The 26138-nt window shown below is 46.1% G+C and overlaps 1 protein-coding gene across 1 annotated transcript in view; it reads left to right on the forward strand.

Annotated features, from left to right (window-relative positions):
- Positions 1–26138, forward strand: part of Synj (synaptojanin) — a 36261-nt gene that overhangs the window by 9317 nt on the left and 806 nt on the right. The window contains exons 5-23 of the mRNA XM_077693391.1: positions 2111–2194; positions 2333–2394; positions 3313–3409; positions 3753–3916; positions 4737–4818; positions 6187–6339; positions 6999–7155; positions 7397–7579; positions 9748–9853; positions 11223–11363; positions 12735–12927; positions 13476–13634; positions 14067–14220; positions 15554–15623; positions 17954–18160; positions 21689–21767; positions 22902–23070; positions 24294–24550; positions 25529–26121. Coding sequence (XP_077549517.1) covers positions 2111–2194; positions 2333–2394; positions 3313–3409; positions 3753–3916; positions 4737–4818; positions 6187–6339; positions 6999–7155; positions 7397–7579; positions 9748–9853; positions 11223–11363; positions 12735–12927; positions 13476–13634; positions 14067–14220; positions 15554–15623; positions 17954–18160; positions 21689–21767; positions 22902–23070; positions 24294–24550; positions 25529–26121 — 3110 coding nt within the window. The remainder of the gene's footprint in view (positions 1–2110; positions 2195–2332; positions 2395–3312; positions 3410–3752; positions 3917–4736; positions 4819–6186; positions 6340–6998; positions 7156–7396; positions 7580–9747; positions 9854–11222; positions 11364–12734; positions 12928–13475; positions 13635–14066; positions 14221–15553; positions 15624–17953; positions 18161–21688; positions 21768–22901; positions 23071–24293; positions 24551–25528; positions 26122–26138) is intronic.

Raw genomic sequence — 26138 nt, forward strand, 5'->3', positions numbered from 1 at the left:
CAACACCACTAACTTTCCGTCGTATTATGTGGTAAAACAGGCCGCATTTCACAAGGTTAATTTTCCCTATTATTGGTCATAACAAACGTGACACCTTCAGCCAACTTGAACTCGGGTATTTGGAGGCATATGCGAGAGCCATGGTGTCATCATAAAAGAAGTTGCATGCGCCGGATATTCCAGCTTTCAGAGAAAGTGTTTTCTGCATGGCTATGCTGAGCTTGCAACTGCCGCCTTTATCTCGTGCTGCCGGCTGGCCCAGGAGATAAGAGAGGCAAGGAGTGCCTTTTCCGGAATAAAACACCTCCTAGGTTGGAAAACAAAACAAAACAAAAAAACCTACCAATGCATCATTATAGTCAGCAGATTAAAAAACGCAGCACTGTAATTTGAAAACTGCTAATCATATTAGCAGGAAAAAAAACGATGCAGTGGCTTTCTTCTTATTCCTAGGGTGTTAGTCTTTCCTTCATGTTTTGTTGGGACGGTTGGTGTGCGCACTGCTTTGTCTGTGCTGTGGTGCAGTTGTGTTGGTTAAATTCTGGGTGAAACCTCTAAATGCTTGAAAGTTACATTTTCTTGTCTAACCTTACGGTTAGCGCAATTATTTGTCGTACCGACTTTTCAGTGGCATTTGAATATTGCTATTAGTGGGTGTGACTGTGTATCACTTCAGTGTAAAAAACAAGAGACAGTTCTTCACATTGATGTCTTCCGGAGTTTTTTTGAAGTTCTGGCATTGTCTACTCTATTCACAGCCAGAGCAGGCTGTAAGTGACTATTTGGCTCAATGTGTGCAAAAAATGATGAAAACTCACCCAACACAGTCTTTTTGTTCAGCTGTACACAATGTAATGGTAACCATGCAAGATGGGGTAGCTGTAACTTCGCAGACGTTATTAGAAGAGGGCTGTGAACTTAATGAGTGTTGGCTCTTACATATGGCATACTTCTGTAGACTATCGATGTTTCTGTATAATAACGTACTTGATATGGTCCCAAATTGCATGAGCACCTTTGAAGACATTTTCTTTCACATTCGCTTACGTGTTCTCTCCTTCACTGTCAGGGAAGCAGTGCTTCAACATTTCTTCCTTGGGGGGGATGATATTTCACTGAAATCTGTACTACCATACAGGTAGACTGCCTGGCTGAGCCAAATTTTTATGCAGAAGTGTTAAATTTCCAGGCAGAAGTTTGTGCTGAACCAGTTACAAAAGCACGTTGGGTACACCACGTCTAATGAAAGAGTTGGTTTGGGGCTAAGATGCAATGCTGGCTTTAAAAGAAGCACAACTGCAAAGCCTGTGGTGACACTGAACTTACATAATCTGCTAGTTGGATGCCGTCATGACGTCGGCCTTAGTGGCCTGTTCGCTTTAGTGCAAAGAGTTCTAACCCCCTCTCTTTAATGAGGTTGTTGCTGTAAAAGAAAGCCCGGGCCATCTCCACTAACATAAAACCTGGAGAGGGGCGAAGCATGCAGTGTATAAGTGTATTCTTGGCACCTTGGCGTTTTTGCCAACGGAGATGAAACCGTCGGGGGTAGAGGTATACAGCTTCGCTGTAAAAGTCTCGTGTCTCTGAAGCACGAAGCGTTCTAGCACGAGGCGCTGGAAAAGCAGCGTCCCGGTGTGTTCTTATAGTATGCGTTTTTGCTCACTCAGATGAAACGTTCTAGCGCGAGGTGCTGGAAATCGAGTGTCTCAGTGTTTTAGTACCGGGACTACATGATGCAGCGATGACATGAGACGACAACAACATGAGACGCCAACAGCCCAAACTCCTAAGGGGCTTCGCCCCTGAAAAATAAATACATAGGTCAAGGAATTCGGTGTTGCGTTTGGAATTTCATGGTGAAAAGCTGGGCTTGCTAGTACTGTGAGACATATTTATTGCACAAAAGAAAGCAAGGATTAAGAACAGGAAACTCAACCGGCAAGTGCTGGACTTAGACTTGGGTGATGAAGTAAGGGTCTGTTGAAGTCTAGTGCCTATCCTGCATTTAGCTTTTCTTTCTTCTTTGTTTTGTGCATCGTCTTGAAACTTGATGTCATGCCAAAACATGATGTCATTGCAGGCGCAAACTTTAAGTGATATGCTCTTTCAGGTGATCTACTTAGAAGACCAGATAACGTCCTATGTCCAAACAAGGGGTTCTGTACCACTCTTTTGGGAACAGCCTGGAGTTCAAGTGAGTTCTCTACTTAGCAGTGTATAAAGAATTAGGGTGGGCTTTCAAGTTCACCATTCTTAACTCATGCTGTTCATTTAATGGGGGGGACAAAAAACATGTAAGTGAAAAGGTCACCGAATTTTTGCCTGTTTGCAGGTTGGGTCTCATAGGGTCAAGATGTCAAGAGGCAGCGAAGCATCATCGCCAGCATTTGAGAGGTGCTTTACTTTGCTTGCTTGCAGTTGTGTTGCCATTGTTGTAGAACCGTGTCGCTTATGATGAAAATTCTAGTTTTAACCACTTGAGTATCAGTGGATGGGGTGACAAAGGTTTTCTTCTTTTGTTCTTAGTTGTTGTTTCTATCTTGTAATGGGGAAGTGGCAACATTCGATTTCACTGAGTTTGTGAGGCCATCAGCCAGGCGTAATCGAAAAAACACGTAGGATTGTGTAATGGGAGTGACGAGATCACGGTATTGTCGTATTGCCACTAGCTAGATGACGAGAGGTCGTTAGCACTTGCAAGTGCTGGAAAATGCTAAAGCTTAAATAGGCAATTTCAAAAGTGGTTTTCCAGATGCAGGCATGTGGGCTTTTTCATGGAGGATACTTTCTCAATGTCTCCCAGTTCAGTTATGCATCACTAATCAAAATTATGAAAGGTCATACTGGTCTTGAAGATCCTGTATGAACCCCACTTCGATGTACATTGATAGAAGCCTTGCTGAATATAATCTTTGCTGCTTTTAGAAGTTAAAAATTGCTCTGCTTTGAGATGTTGTTGCCCTTTGCAAAGTTCACGAATGTGGTCCAGGGTTCGACGGAAGTCCATCCGGCCAGGTGGTGAGTTCATAACAAAGTTGCGGTCACTGACGAAGTCAGCTGAAAAAAGTTGACGTTTCGGATCCCGTATAGAATCCTTGATCACAATGGTCAACAATTCCGTATAGGATCCGAAACGTCAACTTTTTTCAGTTGACTTGGTCAGTGATTGCAACTTTGTTGTAATGAAAGTTCATGAATATATTTTCTTGAGCGGACAGCTAGTTTTGTGACAGCTCTTGTTGGATTTTTTGAAGTTTAGTAGTGCAACTATTATTGTTATTGAAAAAAGCTCTCAATGCTTCTGCCCCAAAGGCATATGTCCATGATCAAGGAGCGTTACGGCGACCAGGTCATCATAAACCTCCTGGGCTCCAAGGAAGGGGAGACAATGCTGACCCAGATGTTTCAGGTAAGGACGGGATCGTTGTTTTAACACGCGCTTGTTTTTTTTTTTTGTGAAACGTTGCGTATACAGCGCCATCCAATATTTGTGGTAACTTATTTATTAACTTCTGTTTTTGGTTTCAATGTCAGTCTTGACGTAAAGATAATTAGTTATTACACAATCAAATTTTTGTTTGTTGTCAACATCATTATGAGTGTTCAGTACTTAGTACAACTACAGAGGTCATGCTGAATACTGAGAGGTTAGTGCAAAGATATCCCATATTAGGTGTAACCACGTGTTTTGTTGTAGTGACGTGGTACCTTACCCTTGCTTCTTTGGTCTTCCTTGCTTTTTGTGCCCACAGCACCACATGAAGGCGTCTCGCCGCAAAACGTCCATGGTCTCCTTCGACTATCATGCACTTTGCCGTGGGGGTCGGCAAGACAATCTGATCCACCTCAAGAACCAGATCTCGCCACACCTGACGAGTTTCGGCTGCTTCTACTTCGATGGCAAAGACGTCGTCACGTGAGTTGTTGTTGAGTGCTGTTGTCTTTCTAACTTCATCGAGTGCAGTAATCCCTCGTTAACTCAAAGTCCTAAAATCCGCTGACAGTTTCAAGATAATCAGAGTTTTGTGTTGAAGGGGGGCAAATGCGTGGTGCCTATGGGAGGCCTGGCAAAAAAAAGTTTTGACTTTTAACCAATATTTCGAGATATCTGAGTTTGAGTTAGGGATTACTGTATTTTTTGTTAGTGCCATTTTGAGTAATGTTGCGACCAGAATTGGATTTCTGTTTGGCTTCATGGCTGGAATTGTCACTTGGTTACTTGGCAGCGGAGATTCTGTTGCTAGCTTGTCTGCATTTGGATCTCCATTTTGAATGATTTGCAGGATCAAGATCCCACTTTTCTTTATGCTTCTTGTGCTAATCCAAAATGGTATGACAGGCCCCCCACTCAACACTGCGTTTCTAGAACCTGCACAAAAAGAAGTCGCACCCCCTCTCTAGTGACAGTCCCCCAAATTTTAACGTGGCTAGGTTGGAAAGGTAGGAGTTACGATTGTTATATCAAACTGGAAATCTGTCCTTTCAGCCCAACATAAATTTTTTTGCAATTTCCACAGAAAATTAAATTTGTTGCTGCCCTTTAGAATGAAAGGAAATGATAAAAATGGCGGGGCAAGGTACTGTAAAAACTGTTTTGGTCGTTTCCTTTTATTTCAGTTCAGTATGTTCTGTTTCATTTCAGAGTCTTTATGATGGTACAGTTTTTGTGGATTGCATTTGCACAGTTCAGTCAGCTCATTGCGATCACTGTGGTAATGCGCCTTGTTTTGTTGCAGGCGACAGACTGGAACATTCCGCACCAACTGCCTCGACTGCCTTGATAGAACAAATTGTGTACAGACATTTATCGGCCTAGAGGTGAGTGCTGACGCTCATTCAATAACCTTCTTTTAGAGATGCCCGCCTTGGCAATTCTAGTAGAAATACTGCAAGAATAAAACTGTGCTTTAGAAAATAGACAATATTTGCATCAATCAAGTTTACCTGGGCTGAATTATGCTGAATATAGCTTGCTTGTGCTGAATAATCTAATAACGGTTTGCTTAGGTACACCGTCCAGTACAGGCAGAGATAAGACCGACAAATCCATGTCATTTTCTTTTAAAATTATTGCGAGCATGCAGCCAGAAATTTTTTTCAGAGGGGGTTATGGGTTATTGGAACAGGTGAGTTTTGCGGAAAGGAAGACTGACTCCTGTGTTCCGAATCCCTCTTCTCCTGAATCTCCTCCAGTTCAGGAGATCCTTGAAAGCGATTTTCGCATCTAAAAGCATTTTGACATCTTCCGCTAAGCCAAGTCGAGGAAACACAGAGTGGAGGACCGACTCAGAATATGGCCACAAGCTTCGCATACGCGCTGCCTTGAAAAAAACTTTGGAGCCCCTTCTGGCTACGGCCATGGCTTTGGCTGTCCTTACGTGCTTCGTACACTCAGTGGATAGCACCTTGAAATCTTCCTCGTCACCTCAGTCATTCTTAAGTGTAATGCAACATATGTCTTTGTGTCATAGAGCAAGGACATTCCATATTTGCGCGATTCTAACGCGCACCTTTTTTTTTTTGCGAAAAGTGACCTTCAAATTTGTGTGCGCTTAACAGTTCGTTTCGGCTAGCATCATTTTCATGTACACAAATGCCTCCAAAAATATGATTCAATCCACTCAAAACAAATATTTCTTTTTCAAAATTTTTAAGGTTAACTTTCCTGCGCATTACAATTAGGAACATGTTAGAATCATGCAAATACAATGTATAAGAGGGGAAAAGGCCCATTGTGGCAATCGCAGGCAAGCGACAAGATAATGTCGCAATGAAAACCAAAGTTGACGGCAAAGCTTCACCACTGTGAAGGCAAAGGAGAGGGTAGTGGCATCTGATGAACGGAATGGTAGCGGCCGCAATTTATTCTGGGGCTACGCAGTGAAATGCTGATTGCGGCGGCCACGCAGTGTCTTTACCCGTTGCAGATGCCGCTAGCTTAACATATGACGAGCACTTGTGACATTACCTGGCCGTGCTTCTTATAAGAAGCCTTGTTTTCCCTTTCGTCTTGTTCTTACTCTGGGCTGTGTTTGATTTGTTGCATGTGGGCTTCATTGTTGCTGATTTAGAATTCCTGCAGCCTCTGCTCCTAATACCGGCACCTCAAAAGAATGTGTTCTCATTCACATTCTTGGTGGCACGTTCATTGCATTTACCATTTCTCTGCGTGCCCTCTTTTCTCAGGTTTTGGGAACTCAGATAGCCTGCCTGGGGCTGCAAGACAAGGCCCAGGTGGTGTCGAGGTTCGTGGAGGTCTTTCGCCAGATGTGGGTTCAGAACGGGGACCAAGTCAGCAAGATCTACGCTGGCACTGGTGCTCTCGAAGGAAAGTCCAAGGTGAGGGAGATCTGACAGGTTGGGAGCATTGATATTAATTTACACAATGCAGGTCTTAATTTGAAGGCTTATTTCCCTTTCAAAAGTTAAAGTTGCCTTACCTTAATGCCAGATTTGACCAGCTACTGGTAGCATTGGTTGTTTTATAATGAATTAACTTGTTATCGATCCATAACTTACCGCCAACATGTTTATGACGATCGAGGGGCTGACAATGAAGTGGCACGTTATCATGTGTGGGGATCATGCACTCGCATGAGTTTGGAACGCTGGTGCTTATATTATCGTACACTGCTAAGTGTCGCTGTTGAGGGACGCCAATAAATAGTACTGAGGTCCTGCACAAATCGAAGCCACTTGCGGAGTTCTATGAGATCATCGCTTTGTACCACGCCACCTTCTTAGTAACTCTACAGCTTAATTTTTTCCACCCGGGTGCCTTTCAAGAGAAGGCCTTTATCTCTCAGAAACGCGCAGAATACTTTGCAGCTCTTGTTTTATAAGGTTCTGCAATTGTTTGCGGAAGTTCGACAGAAAGGAGTCGAAAGGGAGTCAGCAGGGCTTAAAAAAAGAGTCAAAAGAAGCAGAGTCATTTTACTCCTACATTCTCAAAGTATTGCGACAGGCATTCATTTACACCCCGTGTGTGGACACTGCAGCTGAAGGACGGCTCCCGGTCGATGGTGCGCACGATCCAGAACAACCTGCTGGACAGTGGCAAGCAGGAGGCCATCGACGTGCTGGTGCTGGGCAGCGCTATGAGCAGCGAGCTGGCTGACAGGGCGCGGGCCTTACTGCCCACTGCTATGCTGCACCGTGAGTGGGCACCTCTGGGCCCCCCTTTTGTCACCAGGCTTGCTTAGCTGGGTCGTAACGGTTTTCGGATTCATTGCATTCAATGCCTTGTGCAGAGAAAGGTCAACTTTCATTTTTTTTTTAAATGTTTGATCACATGCCAAGTAGCTCTTAGCAGTCATCCAATAGCCTCATAGTAGCTCGTCTGGTCGAACGTGTACGAACACACCCATCAACCATCGCCATATCCTGTGTTCCCCAGTTCCCCCCAGTGTGCTGAGGGCCATGTGCAGCCGGCAGCTGGAATACACGATTCCCCTCAAGGCCCGCGTGACGGTGGCGACGTGGAACGTCAACGGCGGCAAGCACTTCAACAGCGTCGTTTTCCGGAACCACCCCATGTCGGACTGGCTCGTCGACAATAGCGCCGTCGGCGGCGGATGTGGTAGGGCTCCTCCTACGCTTTTGTTTTTAAGTGCAGAGCACTTTAGGGGCTCGCCTTGTGGCTCACTCGCTGGAACCAAGTAGAGCCACACGGTGTACCGTCGTAGCGGAGTGCCGTCGTAGCGGCGTCCCAGAGAGGCTCCGAAAGCCAAGTGGTTTATATAGTCATAAGTGTTCGAAACTCGTGAACCGGCAGCGCTTGTCATACATCGCCCTGTTGTTTAGCACAAAGAAAACTGCAGGTACATTTGAGGCAAAATATACGTAATTAACCAGCAGCGCCTGCGTTCATTCAGTCAGGAACACCCGTTGGGTTGGTTTTTGCGATAGTCAGCGAAAAAAAGTGGCAGTGCAATGCCGGCACATGCGGGAGGAAAAGCAAGCACAAAAAGAACAGAACTCTTGGTGCCGCAGTTTCAGGCAGGGGGCACGTGAGCACTGCGAAGGCAGGAAATTTGAATTTCATTTATTTTTCATTTTATTCATTAAGACAGAAGTGAGAGAGGGCGGCGAAGAGCATGATGGGTGGTAGCAGTGAGCGGATAATGGCGCAACAGCCCGGTGTGGTGAATCACTATTCTGCATTTCCGACAGTTTTCAGATTGAGTGGAACAGCTTTAATTTTTTGTCTCTCTCTATCTCTACCCCTGTCCTTTGCTCTCCTTTTAGCAGTAATCATGTAAGACTGCTTGCCAAGAAAGTGAAAAGGCGTGGTACTCGAGAACAGTGGCCTATTTTACTCGAGTTTGACCCATTTTATAGTGCAGCTGCTTACCTCATTCCACGTGCCAGTTTTAATCAAACTTGGTGTTTGAAAACCAAAGTTAGGTGAGCATTCATGTCCTCAAAGGACGTATATATTGCCGAGGAATGCATATTTCTTTTACCTTGCTGGAGCGATATGATGTCTAGCGGCTATTTTCCAATGCCTAGCTCAAATTGACGTTTTCGTCTACCCCTGATTGAAACTCGCAAATTTAGTTTTGGAAAACCTGCAAAAGGGGGGGAACTGTTCTTTGGTTGTGAGGAACATAAAGGCGCTCTCATTTTGTGTTTATTTTTTAATATGTATTTTCTAAGGTATGTGAATAAAAGCTCAACCCTGCATCAGTTGAGCTTTATGTCTGTGAAAGTAACTTTATTTCACCATTATATGATATTATTATATTAGCCATTATTTTACAGGTGTTTCCTAAAAAGTGTTTTCCCGGCCAATAACTGATTACTTGCTGTCTCCAAGTTTGTTATCAAGGGTTGTTTGGCCAGTAAGTATCAATTTAAATAAGAACCTTGCCATTTTATATACCACAAAACTTGCTATACGAAGGAATAAAAGCAACAGCAAAAAATGCAGGCGCTGAGAGGACACACACATAAGTATGTGCCACCATTTAGTCGTCACAGTGAATGCATATAGGCAGGCTAAGGCTATCCCACAAGCTTTCACAGCGGTGTAATAATTTATGGCATTATGTATCGCATAAGCCTTTCCGGTAGGGAATCCTTTTCTATCTTCGGATTGAATCGTCACATTCTTCTGTCAATGCCATTGATAATGCAGGGTTCGTAGCGGTCCTTGAAACCCTTGAAAACCCTGGAATTTGAAAATAGCATTTTCAAGGCCTTGAAAACCCTTGAATTTTTTTAGGTCCTTAAATTTCCTTGAATTTCGTCAATTGGCTTCTGTTCAGCCAGTTTTTAGCGGATGCCTCTTGAGATGGATGATGATGAGAGATGGATGAGAGCCTGAAGGGGAAGCTTCTGGAACTTAAAGCCTCAAGGGAAGCTTCAGGAACTTAAAATCTTGAGTCCACTGTTTGAAAATAGACCCCTTTTGTGCGTGTGTGTGTGTGCAATACGTCTAGATTGCGAGGTGAATCAGCAAAAGGGATGTTGAAATCAGCCGAAAACAGTGCAATGAAACCAGCATTAAATGAAAAATGTGCTTGCATTTTCTACCTTGCAGTAAAATATGTGCTTCCATGCTGTGAAAGATGGTGTTGTGTTTTTCTACGTTCTCAAAAAAATGTTATCTTAAGTCCTTGAAAATCCGTAGTTGGGGCCTTGAAAGTCCTTAAAAACCCTTGAATTTTTTTCTTCATGGTCGCTATGAACCCTGTAATGGTATCTTTTACTTTGACCAATCTCGTCTTTTGATCTGTTTCCCAGCCCTGGTGGACGTAAGCCACCATGTAGACACAACACCTGCGGACATCTATGCCATCGGCTTCCAGGAAATTGTCGATCTGAACGCGCAGAACATTGTGAACGCAAGGTGAGGAGAAGATCCGACTGCATCATCGCAGTTTTATTTGGCTGCACTGGGCTCCTCTTGTTCGAGGAGTTTGGTTTCAACTATAGGCAGTATAAATAACCTTGCTTTGTGACACCACCTAACTGTCGTTTTCACTAAATGCGTTTTATTTAGACAGTCGTCACTGTGACAAATTAACCAGCAGCAAAGTTAAAACACCTTGGTAGTTGCTTGCAAGCTTTTGCGCATAAGGCCAAACTTAGTGCAGACTTTGTGCCTGGCTTCAGCACTGAATATCAGCAGGCTCATTTGTGTGAAGATCAGGAAGTTAACTATATAAGCTTGTACTGAGGGATGTTAGTGAGGGGCCTACATGTGGGCGGGCTGTGTTGACGAACACCTGTATGTGTTCTTTTAACTACTTTGCTAAGGTTTTTGTAGTGTGATGGGTGGAGCTTTGTGCACCCGTGAAGCGGGGACATGGCTCTTAAGACAATTTCTCTTAATTTTATGTAAACTCTGTGAAACTTGTCGGTCTTGCTGCTTTTTTCTCCACTGACATCAAATGTGACATTATTTTTTGATTCAGTCAATTAGTTCCCAAGGTAATTAGGAATAATCAGTCATTTTTTGAGGAACAATAGACATAACAGTGAGTGTTAGCCATAGAACTGTAATCTCTATATTTTCCAATACTATGAACCCTGGTGAATGCAATAAGAGAATCAGTTTCTAATGCACCGCTTGGAACTAATTACTACTTTGCTAAGGTTTTGTAATGTGATGGGTTACCGCTTTGTCAGTTTGCACCCATTAAGGGGGGACACTGGTCTTGAGGACATTTTTGTTATTTTGCAACCTGGGTACTTGAGATTTACACATGAAGTGTATTCTAGCACATTCTGAGCATAAATATGCAGTCAGCTTTCACCTATGTGATGTAAAATCAGAGTTGTGCAATATGTTATGCTGTTCCTTGCTGAGAAAACAAGGCACGAAGTTCGGAACTATAGGCAAAAATGGTCAACGAGGTGATTTCAAATCGTTAAATCTCTGTAAATACTTATGGTACAGCTATAAAATTTTGCAAGTAAATTCTTTGGGACCCGTAGACTGAAAATAAAATTAATTTGGAAAATTGAATTTTTCGGCAAATTTTGGTCCTCAAGACCAGTGTGTGTCCCCCATTAAACAAGCTGAGGATCTGCTGGTCTTTCTGAAATCCATCTGGAGCAAATATGTGAAGCAGGTGTTGATAAGAAGCAAAAGTGTTTGATCCTCTAAACAGTGAAGCTCGTCTCACTGTGAGTCCACAGTGTTTTTGAAATCTAGCTTCATTTCCTTTTTTCTCTCTTTTTCTCTTGTTCATGGTTTTTGGCCTTCCCTGCAGCTCTTCCAGCCAGAAGGAGTGGATGGTGGAGCTCCAGAAGACCATCAGCCAAAAGCAGAAATACGTGCTCCTCACGTCGGCGCAACTGGTGGGCGTCTGCCTGTTCGTCTTCGTTCGGCCTGAACACACCCCTTTCATCAGGTGCGTTTGCCGTGTTTGCTTGTTTGGCCTGGTTGCTTCACCTACACAAAAGTGCCTATTTCGAGTGCTGTGTGCTTTGACAAGTTCATGGGTGGAAGTGCTGCTCCATTTGCTCCACGCTGCTCCAATCTGCTTTTCTTGCTCCGTCCTGCTTAGATTAAAATCTTAGAATTAGATTGAAAATGATTAGTTTAGGAATAAGTTGGTTGGTTTGCATTGCTGCAATTAGTCTAGTAAATTATTACCCGTTTTGGTACAATGGTATTTAGACTAAGCTTAGTAGGCTGTAGGATTGGGCGAGTTGGTAATCCATGCTGTACTTCAATTGCGCAAAAACTAACGAAGACTGGAGGGAGACGACACGAGGCGCTTTGTCTCGTGTCGTCTCCCTCCAGTCTTCGTTAGTTTTTGTGCAATTGAAGTACAGCTTAGACTAAGCGTTTTCCCACCATTCCTTTTCCTGTGTCGTATAGAACAGAAGTGAGTTATTATTATTACCATAATTTAGATACCAGCAAGAGCCTTTAAAAGGATCGGTGACGAAAAAAAATGGCCGCATATCTGCTCCTTTCGTTGCCAATGTCGATGTAGGAGGATAGTCGACTGGCGCCCGGGCCAAGTAAATGCCTCCTTTTTCTTTCCTGCTCACCTCTCATGCTGTTCCTCTCCCGTCTCGTTCCTCCCAAGATAACACGCTAGGGGTTTGCTGAAGTCAATTTAAATTTACCACGTTCCACTGCTCTAATATGGGAGCCTTGATGCCAGCGCTGCCGTACGGCAGAGATGTGCGTGAATTGAGGCACCCTACTGCAATGTTTATAGAACCACGTTGCCCTACTCCATGAGCGTTGCAAGCGGAACGCGGAACCTATCTAGTGGAACCTTTCGTTGCTGTTGCAGTTTGATTTCTTAATTAAAGTGCCGCCAGGAGCTATAGTGGCGCGGGCAACAGCAGGTGACGGTTTTCCACTCTTGATGTAGTATTTGTTTTGCTATCGCAAAAACCAAGCATACACAAATTTTTTAATAAAGGAACACTGCAAATATCACTTATGTATTGATTTTCTGCCTTATATTTGCATAATGTCTTGTTCTTGCTCAACAATGTTGACAAGTATGGACATTGCCACCGGACGTAGATGTTTAGATTTGGCTGTGGGTGTATAAGACCATTGCGCAGTTTCTGCACCACTTTGATCAGGTGGCCGAATCGCGTCACAGACAGACAGACAGACAGACCAAAATTTCTGCGTTTAAGTAGCCCAAGAAAGACTATCGTCTTTAAAACAGAGCTCTTGCACTGGTTCCATGAGTGGTGAGTTTTCTTGGAATGATGGATTTTTTGTTCTTATTCTTCTTCCGCTTCCCCAGGGATGTGGCGGTGGACACGGTGAAGACGGGGCTGGGCGGTGCGGCCGGCAACAAGGGTGGAGTGGCCATCCGCTTCCTCTTCCACAGCACCTCGCTGTGCTTTGTGTGCGCCCACTTCGCGGCCGGCCAGTCCAAGGCCGCCGAGCGCAACGCCGACTACAACGAGATCACCCGCAAGGTCGCCTTCCCCATGGTGAGCTCTCTTGTGGCTGCGTAGCTCACTAGCTCACCCAGGGCTTTGGCTCCCACAGACTCCGACCCCCACAGTCTGCCTCTTTGATTCCTTTCGTAGAAACGCGTAAAAGTTAAACACGATGACAGTAGCCGAAGCAGACCCACAGTGACCCATTTTGGGGGGGGGGGTTGGATTGGGTGGGGCAGTTACTGTTGTGTCCGTGATTGACGACAGGTTCAGCCACATATCAAGAGTGTCCCTGTTATGACTATGGGTGGCCCCACACTGCCGGCAGGCACTTTGCTTGGGCAGTCACGTGTGCTGTGTCGTAGCCTCGCTGTGTTCATTATGTACCGTAACTGGGAATAAATTAACCTCACGGTACATAACAGTTGCATGGCCGAGCAAAGAGGTGGATGGCGGGCTTTGTAATCTTGTAAGTGCTACTTAATGCAAATGATGATCCTCCAGTTGTCTTGCCCTGGAGCCCACCTCCCCTAATCACAGAGGAAACGTTGTTCTCGCGTCGTGCTCACTGCGTCTGTACTGCCCGCTCTCTGACACAGGGGAGGACGCTGAACTCGCACGACTACGTCTTCTGGTGCGGCGACTTCAACTATCGGCTGGACATGGAGAACGACGAGGTCAAGGACCTCGTCAAGCAGGGAAACTGGGCTGAGCTGCTCAAGTACGACCAGCTGAGGGTGCAGCAGCAGCAGGGGCAGGTCAGTCTCTCTTCCCTCTCTCTACACTCCGTGTCCCTCTCCTCCTTTGTCTCCCTCTCCCTCTTTTATTTCTCTCTCTCTCTACTTTTTATCTTCTTCTCTTCTATCTATCTCCCTCTTTCTCTCTCTATCTCTTACTCTATTCTGTTTCTCTTACTCTCTCCCCACTATCCCCCTCTCTTTTATCTTCCCCTTCTCCCTCCACTATTCCTCTCGTTCTCCCTCCACTCGGTCTGCCTCTCTCCCCCTCTCTCATATCTGTCTCCCTGCTTCTCTCTCCGTCTCTTTGTCCCTCCACTTTCCATCTCTCTTCATTTTCTCTCTCTCTCTGTCTCTCTCTCATGCGTGGGATTGTATACCTGTGGTGTGGCACAGTCCAGTTGAAGGAAGAGTGAGTGTGAAGGCCTTACCGTGTCTTGCCTCTGCCGCCAGGTGTTCAAGAACTTTCTGGAGGCACCGATCAACTTTGCGCCTACGTACAAGTACGACCTCTTCTCGGACGACTACGACACGAGCGAGAAATGCCGCGTTCCCGCCTGGACGGACCGGATATTGTTTCGCAGGAGGCGACTGCTGTCGGAGACCGGTGAGGCCGGACTGGTGGACCTGGACTGCCACTACTTCAGTCCTTGCTTCTTTCTCCGTGAATTGCACGTTTTTAGGGCACTAGTACTCCTCCCAAAGATGCTACTGCACACGTCTAGGGTTATTTGCTACAATGTTTTATCCATTGTTTTATTTATGGTTTAAAACTGCATCTTTTCTAGGGTGCTTAAAGTTGCAGCTAAGGTAGAGAGTGCTGAAACCAAGAAAGAGTTGGCCGTCGGCTCACGCACGCAGTTGTAGTGAATGGAACAAAGTGTACTGCCCTCCTACGTGTTAATGCCGTCACCAATCTGCGAGAAAAAGGAGTTTGTGGAGGACAGGGTGCCAATGAGCTTCGGGTATCTGGCAGTATGTGCCTCTGGCAGAAATTTGAAAGGATTAAAAGTAGACAAAACATCTCAGCTTGCCCTTTTAGGCCTGGTGTTTCAGGGGTTGTTTCACAAACACTCACTTTATCTTTGCACTAAAGACAGTCTCCAGTTATGCTTTTCTACATAATAATGTCCGCCTGCAAGCATGTGGCTGGAGCTTTGTTTGCATATAGATTACCAGTCTGGTGGCCGACAGCGAGCAGTGCTTGATATAGCCAGAGGCTCATCACCCACTCTACGTACCAGGGGAGCCCTGGTACGTAGAGTGCCTCTGGCTCTTTCAAGCACTGCTCAATCAAGCACTGCTATGGCTGTATCAAGCACTAGACTAGGCGGAGATGTGGAATGCTTGTGGGACAGTTTTAAATGTAGTTAATTAAGCTGAAGACACCCTAGAAGTGAATGGCTCCTGTTTTTTGCAGGTGTGAATTGCTTGTGTGTGCGCACGTGTGCATTTTTAAGCCCATATCATTTCGTATGTGTTGCTGGTTAGTGGGGTGCGCGGTTTTATAACAGACGAGTCTGTTTGCACAGTTTTTCAGTGACTTTGTCGCAGTGATGGTTTTAGTTTAGATTTTGTGATGGGGCTATGCACAGCGGTAGACAGAGTTAGCGCAATGTAAAGTGTACATGGGCAGGCACAAGCAGCAGTTGGCCGTATAACAATGGGGTGAAACGGAAGGTCCGTTAACTTGGTTTTGGTGCCCTTCGACTTGTGATGGCAAGGTACGTTTCAAATGCTACATCGGTTGCTGCACAAATGCACGACAGAAATCGGAGTTCACTGGGGCTTGGGGCTGGAAAACTGCCCCTTTCTTAATTAAGGCTGCCATCTTATAAACTTGTCTATTTGAGGAGTAATTGCTGCATCATCTTCATGTGATCATGTGACGCACCTTGAAGTTCTCCACAAAACTTCTCCTTCCTTATTTAATCTTGCAGAGGATCCCTTCTGGAGTCCCGGACGCATTGCGCACTATGGAAGGGCCGAACTCAAGACGTCTGATCACCGGTGAGGGCGAGGATTCTCAACTGCTTCGACACTCGGGAGTGTACAACTGAATTTGTTCTCATAAGTGATCACACCACCAATACTCCTAAAAGTTTGCAATTAATTCCTTTTTTGAAGGAGTTGGTTGGGGAATGGGAGGGCAGGGGGCGGACGTATTCACGCATGCACACACAGACATGGCCACACTTACGCACACACGCACACTCGCCTTCGGGATTCTTCATCACTAATGTCATCAATGTCGCTATTATCCAGGTGGCGCTAACTGCGGGCCACTGTTCAAGTTGGGATGAGTACTTGGTGTGTTTTAGCATAAATCCTCAAGTCTATCCTAACCCGACCAATGACTCTTGTAACTCACTTTTTTTTTTTAGTGTCCGCGTAGAATTGAGTCGGTAGAGTAACTGTCGACCCCCCAGGCTAAGCGGTGTGCCCACGAACCAACTCAACAATCACTGGGGAGACCAATGCCTTTCATATAAGAGGAAGCCTGCGTGCATATTCTTTCTTGACTTTGACTTTTTTTTTTAATGCCTGGCAGGTTTCATATTACTGAGGTGAGGTTTTCTTTTAAACCTTGGTGATTTCAGCGCAGAAGTTTCAGTTAATTCAAAGATGACAACATAGTGCTGCGGCTTTCCTTTTATCTGTGAGGCGTCGGAAAGACGCTCTCTGCCGCTCAATTCCTGTGCCAGCTGGCAGCAGGAGAAAAGTGGGGGCAATCACACGGTCAGGGTGACCCTGTGGAAGGGAGCAGTCGCTATTGTTTTGGAGGGGGGGGGGGGGGGGGGGGGCTGAAAAGACAAAGTACAGTGGAAATAATGAGTGAGCAGTGAGACTTTTTTTACGTTTAATAACACGTTTAATAATATATTGTGCCCATTATCTCTCACAGGTCTCCAGAGATGGGAGTGACTGTCAAGCTCAGTTGTTATAGCTGAAAAGAAAATAGCCATTGTAATAAACGGTTATTTTACCACATTAGCATGCGGCAATGATGATAGTGGCGGGACTGTTCATGTTATAGTGTTACAGTGTAATTTGACAAAACGGAGATCAGGCCCATTGTAACAGCAACCTCTCTACTGTACCATTTGGCAGGCTCGTCTGCTGTATCCCCTCCCCCCTGAGTAGGGTAGCCAACCGGACAGTATTCTGGTTAACCTCCCTGCCTTTCCTGTAATATTCCTTCCTTCCTCGTCTGCTCTGCTTTAGACTGGCATGCAGACTGCTGATTCAAGTGGCCACAATCCAAGGAAGCTTTGAACTTGGGGCTTTTTGTGGTTTATGGCAGTGATTTTTTTGCTAGTTTTAATGTGTGGCAATGGTCAGAGCGCATTTTTGTTATCCTGCGACCTGCTCTGCCTTGACCTCCTTTCCGCACTTCTTCTGCACTTTTTGTTGAATTGAGGGATCACCTTATCGGTTGAGAGTGCGCTGCCCAAAACAAAGTCTTGATCTTGTTTTTAGAGCGAAAGCTGTACTACGCTACATTTCTCAAGGTCGTTCATTGCGCTGCTAGTGACCTTCACTTGCCCGCGGGCAAGCTGCCCCTTTCTTTCTTGTCTCTTCACTCACTCAGAGCTTCTCGCTGCTGTGGTACCTTGTGACTGAGCAAAGGTGAAATGGCTGCTTCTTCTGCACTCATTTGCTAAGCAACGGTTCGGTTGTCTGTATGTGCATTTCAGTGCTAGCAAACAACGTGACTAGGTGAGAGTTTAACGGCTGCTTCGTCAGCGCATAGTTCCTCAGTCTCATTATTCATGGTGTGTGGGCTGGAGTGTCTGCAGGTGTTCTTTAGCGCACGCGAAAGGATAAATCCAATTATCCAGTAGATGTAGCTAGATGGCAGGTTGTGAAATCTCCTCCTCCTCCTCCTTCCCCTCCTCATAGTCATCATCATCATCATCATATGTCCACCACACACCACCACCATCATCATCATCACCACCACCAGCCTATCTACACCCACTGCAGGGCAAAGGCCTCTCCCACGGATCTCCAGTTATTCCGGTCCTGTGCTAACTGCGACCAATTTATCCCCGCAAACTTCTTGATCTCATCTGCCCACCTAACTTTCTGCCGCCCCCTGCCACGCTTGCCTTCTCTAGGGATCCACTTTGTTACCCTCAATGACCAACGGTTACCTTACCTTCACATTACAGGCCCTGCCCACACCGATTTCTTCTTAATTTTCACTAATATGTCCTTTCTTAAACAAAGGAAAACTTCTTGCGAAACATTGTATGCACAGCCCATGCTATCGCCCGTGATGACTAGGTCTAGATGTGGTAAATCTGGGCCATCTTTTTCTGCCACCTCTCTTCCAGGCCCGTGGTGGCCGACATTGACATTGAGGTGTCCCGGGTGGACGAAGCGGTGCGGGAGCAGACGTTCCAGGAAGTGGTGGAGCTCATGGGCCCACCCGACGGCACCGTGGTGGTACGCCTGGAGGACGAGGGGGCAAGCTTCGAGGACACCTTCCTCACGGCGCTCATCCAGGCGTTCACCACCGTTGGCGAGGTTATCCTGATCAGGTGAGCAGGGCCCGCTATGGTATCCCTTTTGCACTTGCGGGAAAGGCTTAGCCGTTTGTCTTGGCAGCGTTTTTTTGGAAGCACTTGTGCCATCGGGGGTTATTTCCCATAGGCGTGTGGCAAACAAGGCTCGGGCTGGCCAGCAAATTCACGTATTAACTGATGCAAGGAATCGCATGTGTTGCAAATGATGTGAGGCATCGAAGATGTGTTAAACGAGGCTTTTGAACGGGGTTAACTCTCCAAGACTAAACAGTAGCAAACATCTTATCTGTGTGTACAAAACAGCGTCAAAAACCTGTTGTCCACTTGCAGACGTATCTCTCGCTGCGTGCAAAATACCGTATTTACTCACGCAATGAACCCACTTTTTATTAGAAAATTCTGCGTGTATTTGGGGGGAGGATTCATTATGCGGGAAAGAATTGCAAGAGGTTTTTAAAAGTTGAAATTTCATGCAATATAGTTGCTGAGAGAAGCGCTGTTAAAGCTTACCATTTTCGTAAAAACACATAGGTAATTATGTAATCAAATTTCTTTTTTATTATTCCCAACATGCTAGTCATATGGAGCTGTCCTCCTCGCTGAAGTCGCTTGCGGCTTCACATTTGTTGTCGGCCCACAGCGCGCCGTCTTTCGTGCCATTAAGGCACTCCAAAATATATTTTCCGACAACAGGACCTTCCCCTCTTTGGGCCCACGAAACACACGGTGATCCCTGTTTACCGACTAAAAACCTCTCATTTTCACCCATAGCGTACACGCACTCGGTCAACACTGACATGCCACCCAGCTGTGCGCGGTTTCCATGTGCATCAACGCATGCTCCACCACCTTCAGTTTAAAACCGGCTGTGTAGCTCATGTAGTGGCCCATTGTACGGAGCGCAGCAGGAGCACACAAAGAAAAGGTCGCAACACAGTCAAGGCTGAACAACAAAACCACGTAGCGTAATGGCAATGTCGTGGAACAGCAAGAGCAGAGGAGTGCGGAGTACATTTAGTGCTTTGTTCGCGCGCCGCCAAAACCAGCCGGAACAGCAAAGAGCAGGGAACGAGTGCGGAGTACTTTTTGTACTTTATTCGCACGCCGCAACGTTTCTATGGTGCAAGAAGGTTTGTTTTGTGTTCATCAGGTGGTGCTCCGCAAGCGCGAAATTTTTAAATTCTGAGCCATGGCATTCACGCTCATGTCTCTGGCTGCTGTTGAGATTTCTTTTTGTTGGAATCCGTTTTTAGCATTTCTGCATGTACTGTAGCGTGATATCAAGTTACTGCGATCGTCTATGGCATCAGCAATCATGCTGAGATAAAAACATATTCCCACTGCATTTTTTATTCAATGTGGCAAAAAAGTAAATTCTCAAGAAGAAAAAAAAAGGGGGGGGGGGGGGGTTCATTACGCGAGTAAATATGGTACTCTGAACGTAAAGCTTTATATGCACGTGGTTTGGGATTTAAATTGTCAGTTTCTTTCAGTCACAGTTTCTTCCAAAGAGGCAAGAAGCCTCAATTTTGGAAAGGAGTAAGGCAGAAAGTTGGGCTAGTTGGCTATCTGACTGCATTTTACTAGCGAAAAAGAGACGCGGACAAAGAAGAGAGGGGGGGGGGGGGTGTACTGTGTACTACTTCTTCTTAGTCCGCGTATCTTTTTCGCTAGTAAAATGCAGTCTGGAAAGGAGGCTTAGAGGGGAAATATGGAGCAATATTGGCTGCCTCGCATGTGGGGTCTGTTTCAGTCTTGGCATATTTAGTTTCAGTAACGTAGGTCGTATAATTAAAATTAATTAAAATTATCCCGAACATAGCCATGTTATGTCTGAGGGAAAGAGTCCACTATCGAAAAATGGAGCCCAGTATTAAAAGTCTTGTCTTTCTCGTCTGGGGGGGGGGGGAAGACACTTAAAAGAGAATCTCACATCCTGAGATTGGAATGTGAGCCTTTCAGAGGCCTTTGGTGATGTCGCACACAATAGGCCTTCTTATTTAACTTGGGCAGACAGCTTTGACAGTGTTTTTCTGGGTTTTCCGCGAATCATTTGATTCGATTTTGCATTTCCGAGGAGTACTACAAATGCTGTCTTCTCAAAACCTGTCCCCAACACTACTTTCCTATTTTGATACATGTTTATAAGTAGAGTATTCGTATTCATTGATGGGGTCACCTCATCCTAGTCTTTGTGGGGCTTCCCCAGAAATTTGTACTTAATCTTCTTTTCCTTTTAACTTGTAATAATAGCATTGCCTAAGGTATCTCAAGTGAGACTTTCCTCTGATGTCTGCTGTGTTTGTTATACCACAAAATGAGGAAATGGCTCAGTTCACCTACAAAATAACCTTAATTAAGAAAGCCTCATCGTAATGTTGCACTTGGAACATTGTCCTCAAGTCCTCAAAAAGCATGGTGGTAAGCCTAACCAATAAAAAGAAGCCATTTGCCCCCAAAATATTTCCTGGTATGCACCTGCCTTTGTCATGTTTCTAAGTTTAAATATCTCGGTACGGTTTTTAAAAAAATGATTTATATTTTGGAACTCTAATGTTGATTATCCAAGGTCAGCCATCGCGTGAGCCAGGGTGGCTTCCAGCTCAAAGTGCCGACACTGGTGCAGCTCTGGGGCAGACACTGTGCAGACAGCCGTATTAATGCAGAAGGAGTGTAGTCGAACTGTGCTGCCCTGTCCCTGTGTGTTAAAGTATCGGTGAGGATGGGAGTTCTTTAAGGCCTCTTTGACTGACAAAACTTTTCAGACTAAATTAGGAAGTGTTACATAAAAGGGATTTTGCTTTTTGCAGCCACATCAGATTTGTCATGTGTCTCAGTTATCTTAGGGGAAATGGGCTGCTGAACGAGAGTGCCTGTTTAAGGCAAGGATTTGCTTGAAGCACCCCACCTGGTGTGTTAAGTGCAGAGCACTTTAGGGGCTCGCCTTGTCGTCGTAGCTTGCTCTCTAGACCCAAGTAGAGCCCCACGGCGTACCGTTGTAGCGGAGTCCCGTCGTAGCGGCGCCCCACAGAGGCTTCAAAAGCCAAGCGGTTTATGTGGTCACAAGCGTTTGAAACTCGTGAACTGCTGGTGCTTGTCATAGATCTCCCCGTTGTTCAGCGCAAAGAAAACTGCCGGTAAATTTGAGGCAAAGTATGCGTAATTAACCGGCAGCGCCCACGTTCGTTTAGTTAGGAACACTCGTTGGGTTGGTTTTTACGATAGTAAGTGAAAAAAGTGGCAGTGCAACACCGGTACGTGTGGGAGAAAAAGCAAGCACAAAAAGAACAGAACTCGCGCTGGCACAAGTTCAGGCAGGGGGCGCGCGAGCACTGCAGAGGCGGGAAATTTTAAATGCGCTGGACAAACCTCCATTGAATTCATTGGGAGGGGAATGAGACAGGGCGGCGAAGAGCGTGATGGGTGGTAGTGTTGAGCGGATAACGGCGCTAAAACCTAGTATGGGGAATCACTGCTTTGCACTTCCGACAGCTTTCATGAAACGTTGAGAGCAACGGCTTTAATTTTTTACCACGACTTCAGGTACGTGGCCGACATGCTCTGGGTGACCTTCCTGGAAGGCCAGAGTGCACTGGCGGCCACGCACCTCTCAGGTACTCAGGTGAGCTCCTCAGCCTGGCTTCTGTCTCTTCTGTCGTCCGTGAAAGCCTTATTGAAAGTGAATGAGGCCCAGGATAGTGGCCAGAAAAGAAAGGGGGTAGTATTTATCTCTGCCTGTTTTTTATAGTGCATGAAATGTTTGTTTTGGCGTGAAAACAATAATTTTTAGTAGTTGCTAACTTACTCACATTGTATCGTATTGTAAGCAGTTACATATCTGGGGAATCAGCTCAAATGGAATTGTGGGAATTTTTTAAGCCCTGTCACAAATTGCTCACTTCAGAACAGAACTTTTTACTAGTGGAAGACTTGCTGCCCATAAGCTTTTTTGAGTGATTAAAATTTTAAAGGAAAATTACTTTTTGTAGTTATTAAAATTTTAAGGCAGATTGCTTGGCTGTAAAGGCTTTTTTAACTGCCCCTTTCTTACATTCTATATTAGGCTTGGCAGCAATCGGGAAGTTTACTTTCCCCTGAAGGATGTCTCACTTTTATACACATCTCGCACATTCATGTTGGCCGTAACTGTGTAAAAGCAATTCAAAACAAGTTTAGATGTTGTACAGAGCTGCCTGGTGCATTATTATTTTGAATTCGAAGAAATCAGCACAAAAGTAACAACAACAAATGAGACAAAAATAGAGTTGAACAGGCATACCAAACTCTCGCTACGTCACATCCTATTTTAACGAGATTTTAATAAGAAATTTTACTGGGTATTGCAATAATTTTTAGCACAGTAAGTTTGTAAGTTGGCTCAATACCTTTTCAAAAGCACCTTTAAAAACAAAGTGTGCAAGGGATTTGGCCAGTAAGAAAGGTTTCATAAGCAATCCTAGTCATGCCCCTTACTTGTCTTAATCTCCCCCGACACCATTTTTTGCTAGTTCAAAATACATCCATACGCAACATTTGCGAAACCACAAACGTTGAAAGGTGTCTGAGGTGAAAAGATGTCGAATGGGGCAATATGCTGAAAGGTGCCACAAAGGTGTCATATGTGGAGAGGTGCCAAACTTAGGCAAGCCATTCAGAATGCAAAAGGTGAAAACATTTCAGAGGCGTAAGGAGGTGAAAAGTGCTGAAATGTCAGAGTGTGCCAGAAGTGAGAGGGTGTCCTGCACGGCATGCGCAGGTGGACGGCCACCGCATTGTGGTGACCCTCAAGACCACCAACTGGGCACAGGCCGTAGACCATGAGCTACAGCTGTGCTCCAACAACACCGTGCCACTGGTCGAACCTTCCAGCAGGGACCCAGAGGAGGACAACGCTCCGCTGGACGCCAACTACGGGGCACCAGATGGTCTGTTTCTTTCTCTCTCTCTCTCTCTCTCTCTCTCTCTCTCTCCTCTCTCTCTCTCTCTCTCTCTCTCTCTCTCTCTCTCTCTCTCTCTCTCTCTCTCTCTCTCTCTCTCTCTCTCTCTCTCTCTCTCTCTCTCTCTCTCTGTGTGTGTGTGTGTGTGTGTGTGTGTGTGTGTGTGTGTGCACTAATTGCGGCGGGACCAATGACGTCCTATCAAAAAACTAATGCATTTCCCCGTAGACTGGTTGGTCGACTGAGAAGCCTGGTTTCTCAAAACGGTTACTTGAAAAACTGCAAACAAGGAATGGTTCTGGATAAGACAATACACGCACCGATCTTGGATAAGGAGTACATTAGAATATCGTCATCTCATAAGCCGCATATCGGTATACGTTTAGGTCATTCCTAGATGCGCTTGCTTAGTGTGTGAAAAACCATCACTTGGGTTTGTTCGGTTTTTGTTTGAGATTTGGGTCTTGGAAGGTTTGACGATCAATTGGACGCACTTTCAGCAAAGTTGGACGCACTTCTAACTTTTAGCTACTCTCAACTTTCTTTAGGAAGGGATGCTAATTTTTTTTAACTTGCTTTTGCTTTTTTGTTAGTTTTTTCTTCTGGCTGATGCTGTCGCAGTCCTGAAAAATTTTGTTTTCTTCTATTTAATGATAACTGTTGACTTTTTTGCAAGTTCACGCATAGTTCACACAGCTTAAACATGCTCGTGATCTGCTCAAATTTCACCTTGTGGACTTGTCTTCGGGGCCAACATCAGTAAATCAACAAGGGAAATGATTTTCCTATGTTTGTGCCAATTTGCGCATGCCTTTCTGTTGGACCGAATGCTTCTAAATTGGCCAAAGGAACTAAGAACATGGGTGATGCCTTCTTTTTCTTAAATCTCGTAAAGGAATTAGATGGCGCCTAATAGCTTCTTTCAGTGTCCCCTTAGGTGCCAGTGTCCCCTTAGTGTCCCCATAGGAAAAACACTGTGGTAGAGGACCACTACGAAAGGACGGGGTGATATCTTGCGTGTGATGTTAGCTGCAGCATGGGAGAACCTAGGGAAGCCACAGCACAGAGTTTGCCAGCTGTGCGCAAGTCAGTGTTGAGGGGTAAATTGAGTAGAATGCAGTTCACTTGTGTCGATTGAGATACGTATTCTCACCCCCTGCTCCAAACAAGACGGCTCACCCTCTCCTTCTGTTGGTCACACGCTCTCGCAGACTGGACAAACGAGTACGAGTGCCACTCGCAGACGTCCTCGGGCAGAAGCAGCCCCTCGTTCTCTGGCGAGGTGGGGCTTTCCGCCCGACGACTTCCGGGGCTCCGCCCCCCCGTGCCGGGCCGGTCGACGCCCACCTTGAACCCCCCCAGCAGGCCACCGCCCCCGCAGAGGCCACCACCCCCGCAGAGGCCCCCGCCACCTCAGAGGCCACCACCACCGCCTGAGCAGGAAGTCAAGGCCGTCGTTCAGGAGCAGGTGAAGGCGCACTCGCTCATATCGGTACTTTACGAGCAGGTTGTGCGTGCATAGGCATTTTCAGTGTGTGTGAAACCTTTGTCCTTTTAGTTAAGGACCATGGCTTGCTTACTTCAGGATTTGAAGTGTCAGTTGACACCCGTCACGGTGGCTCAGTGGTTGAGGTGTTGTGCTGCTGAGCCCGAGGATGAGGGTTCGATCCCGGTCGTGGTGGCGTCTTTTCAGGTGGAGGCGAAAGCGAAAATGCCAGTGTGTTTCGATTTCGGCACACGTTAAATATCCCTAGGGGGTCAAAATTTATTTAGAGCCCTCCACTGTGGCGCAACTCATAGCCCAGAGTCGTGGCACATTAAAGATCCCCAGGCGGTCGTTTGAAGATCCCCAGCTTCGGTGCATTAAACACAAAATAATTGAACTCGAAAATGTCAGTAACTTGAAAATGAACTTGAAAATTTAACTTCAAAATTGAAAATGTCATTTGGTGGCAAAGTTTTGGGCACGTAATCTTCCATCTGTGAGAGCTCTTATGAGTACTATGCAACGTGAAGATTGCATGCCATGTTGCACGATTTTCATTGCCAGTTAGAAGTTGTAGAGCACTTTGAAGAGAAGTGTAGAAAGAAGTGGGAGCACATCTAGGGTTACCCTGTGCACTAGCTGCCTTTGTCTGTGTGGCAAGTCTAATGGTGCTGCAAGCAGTCTAATTTTAACTTTGCGTTAAGCATTGATTCTCCAGTGAAACTGGCAACATTTCCCATTGAACAAAAATGCAGCAAGGTATGAGCTGCTTAGTCCAAAACCAAAAAAAGAATAACCAAACAACAACCAAAGCTATATGTTGTCTTCCTGGACCCTTCCAAATTTTGTTTTGGTATCATGCTCCCGTCAGCAACTTCTTTGGCCGGGTGCACAATTTTTTTCTCACCTGGTCGATCAGCAATTTGGCTTTACCAAGCCTCTGCGTTCCGTTTATTGCAGGTTTCATCATCGCCCCATCGACGCGTCCCTCCCCCTCGGCCGGTGCCACCACCCATCAGGCCACCACCGCCCGCCGGGGCACCCGAGGCAGCGACCGCAAGTGCGCCGCCCCCGGACACGCCCCCGCCCCCGCCTCCGCCACCCAGGGTGGACTCGTTTGAAAGAAGTCCACCGGAAGCCACCAATGGCATCACCGGAGGAGACGAAGAAGAAGCTCCGTCATCCCCGTGGCAAACACTGCCCCCGGCACCGCCTCCCCCAACACACGTCACAGGGGACGAACCCCACCCCCGGCCACCGCCCGTCCCCTCAGCCCGCCCTCCCAGCCCTCCCTCTCCTCCTTCCCCCTCGGGCCTCCCCCACCTCCCTCTCAGCCGAGGCCATCGACTCAAGAATGGCCAGCTTCCTCAACAGCTCCGCCCTTCACTCCGCCCTCTTTACCTCCGGCCCCGCCTCCACAGGCCAGTCAACCACAAGCCCTACCCCCTCATTTCCCACCGCAGCAGGCCCCGCCTCCCGCACCACCTCACCCGGCTGAGGCACCGCCCCCGCAGACGGCCCCGCCCACTGGACCGCCCCCGGGCCTGCCCCAGGCCCCGCCCATTCCATC

This window comes from Haemaphysalis longicornis, unplaced genomic scaffold (genome assembly GCF_048455015.1).
Source record: "Haemaphysalis longicornis isolate Haplotype H1 unplaced genomic scaffold, Haemaphysalis longicornis Haplotype H1 scaffold_12, whole genome shotgun sequence".
Lineage (NCBI taxonomy): Eukaryota > Metazoa > Arthropoda > Arachnida > Ixodida > Ixodidae > Haemaphysalis > Haemaphysalis longicornis.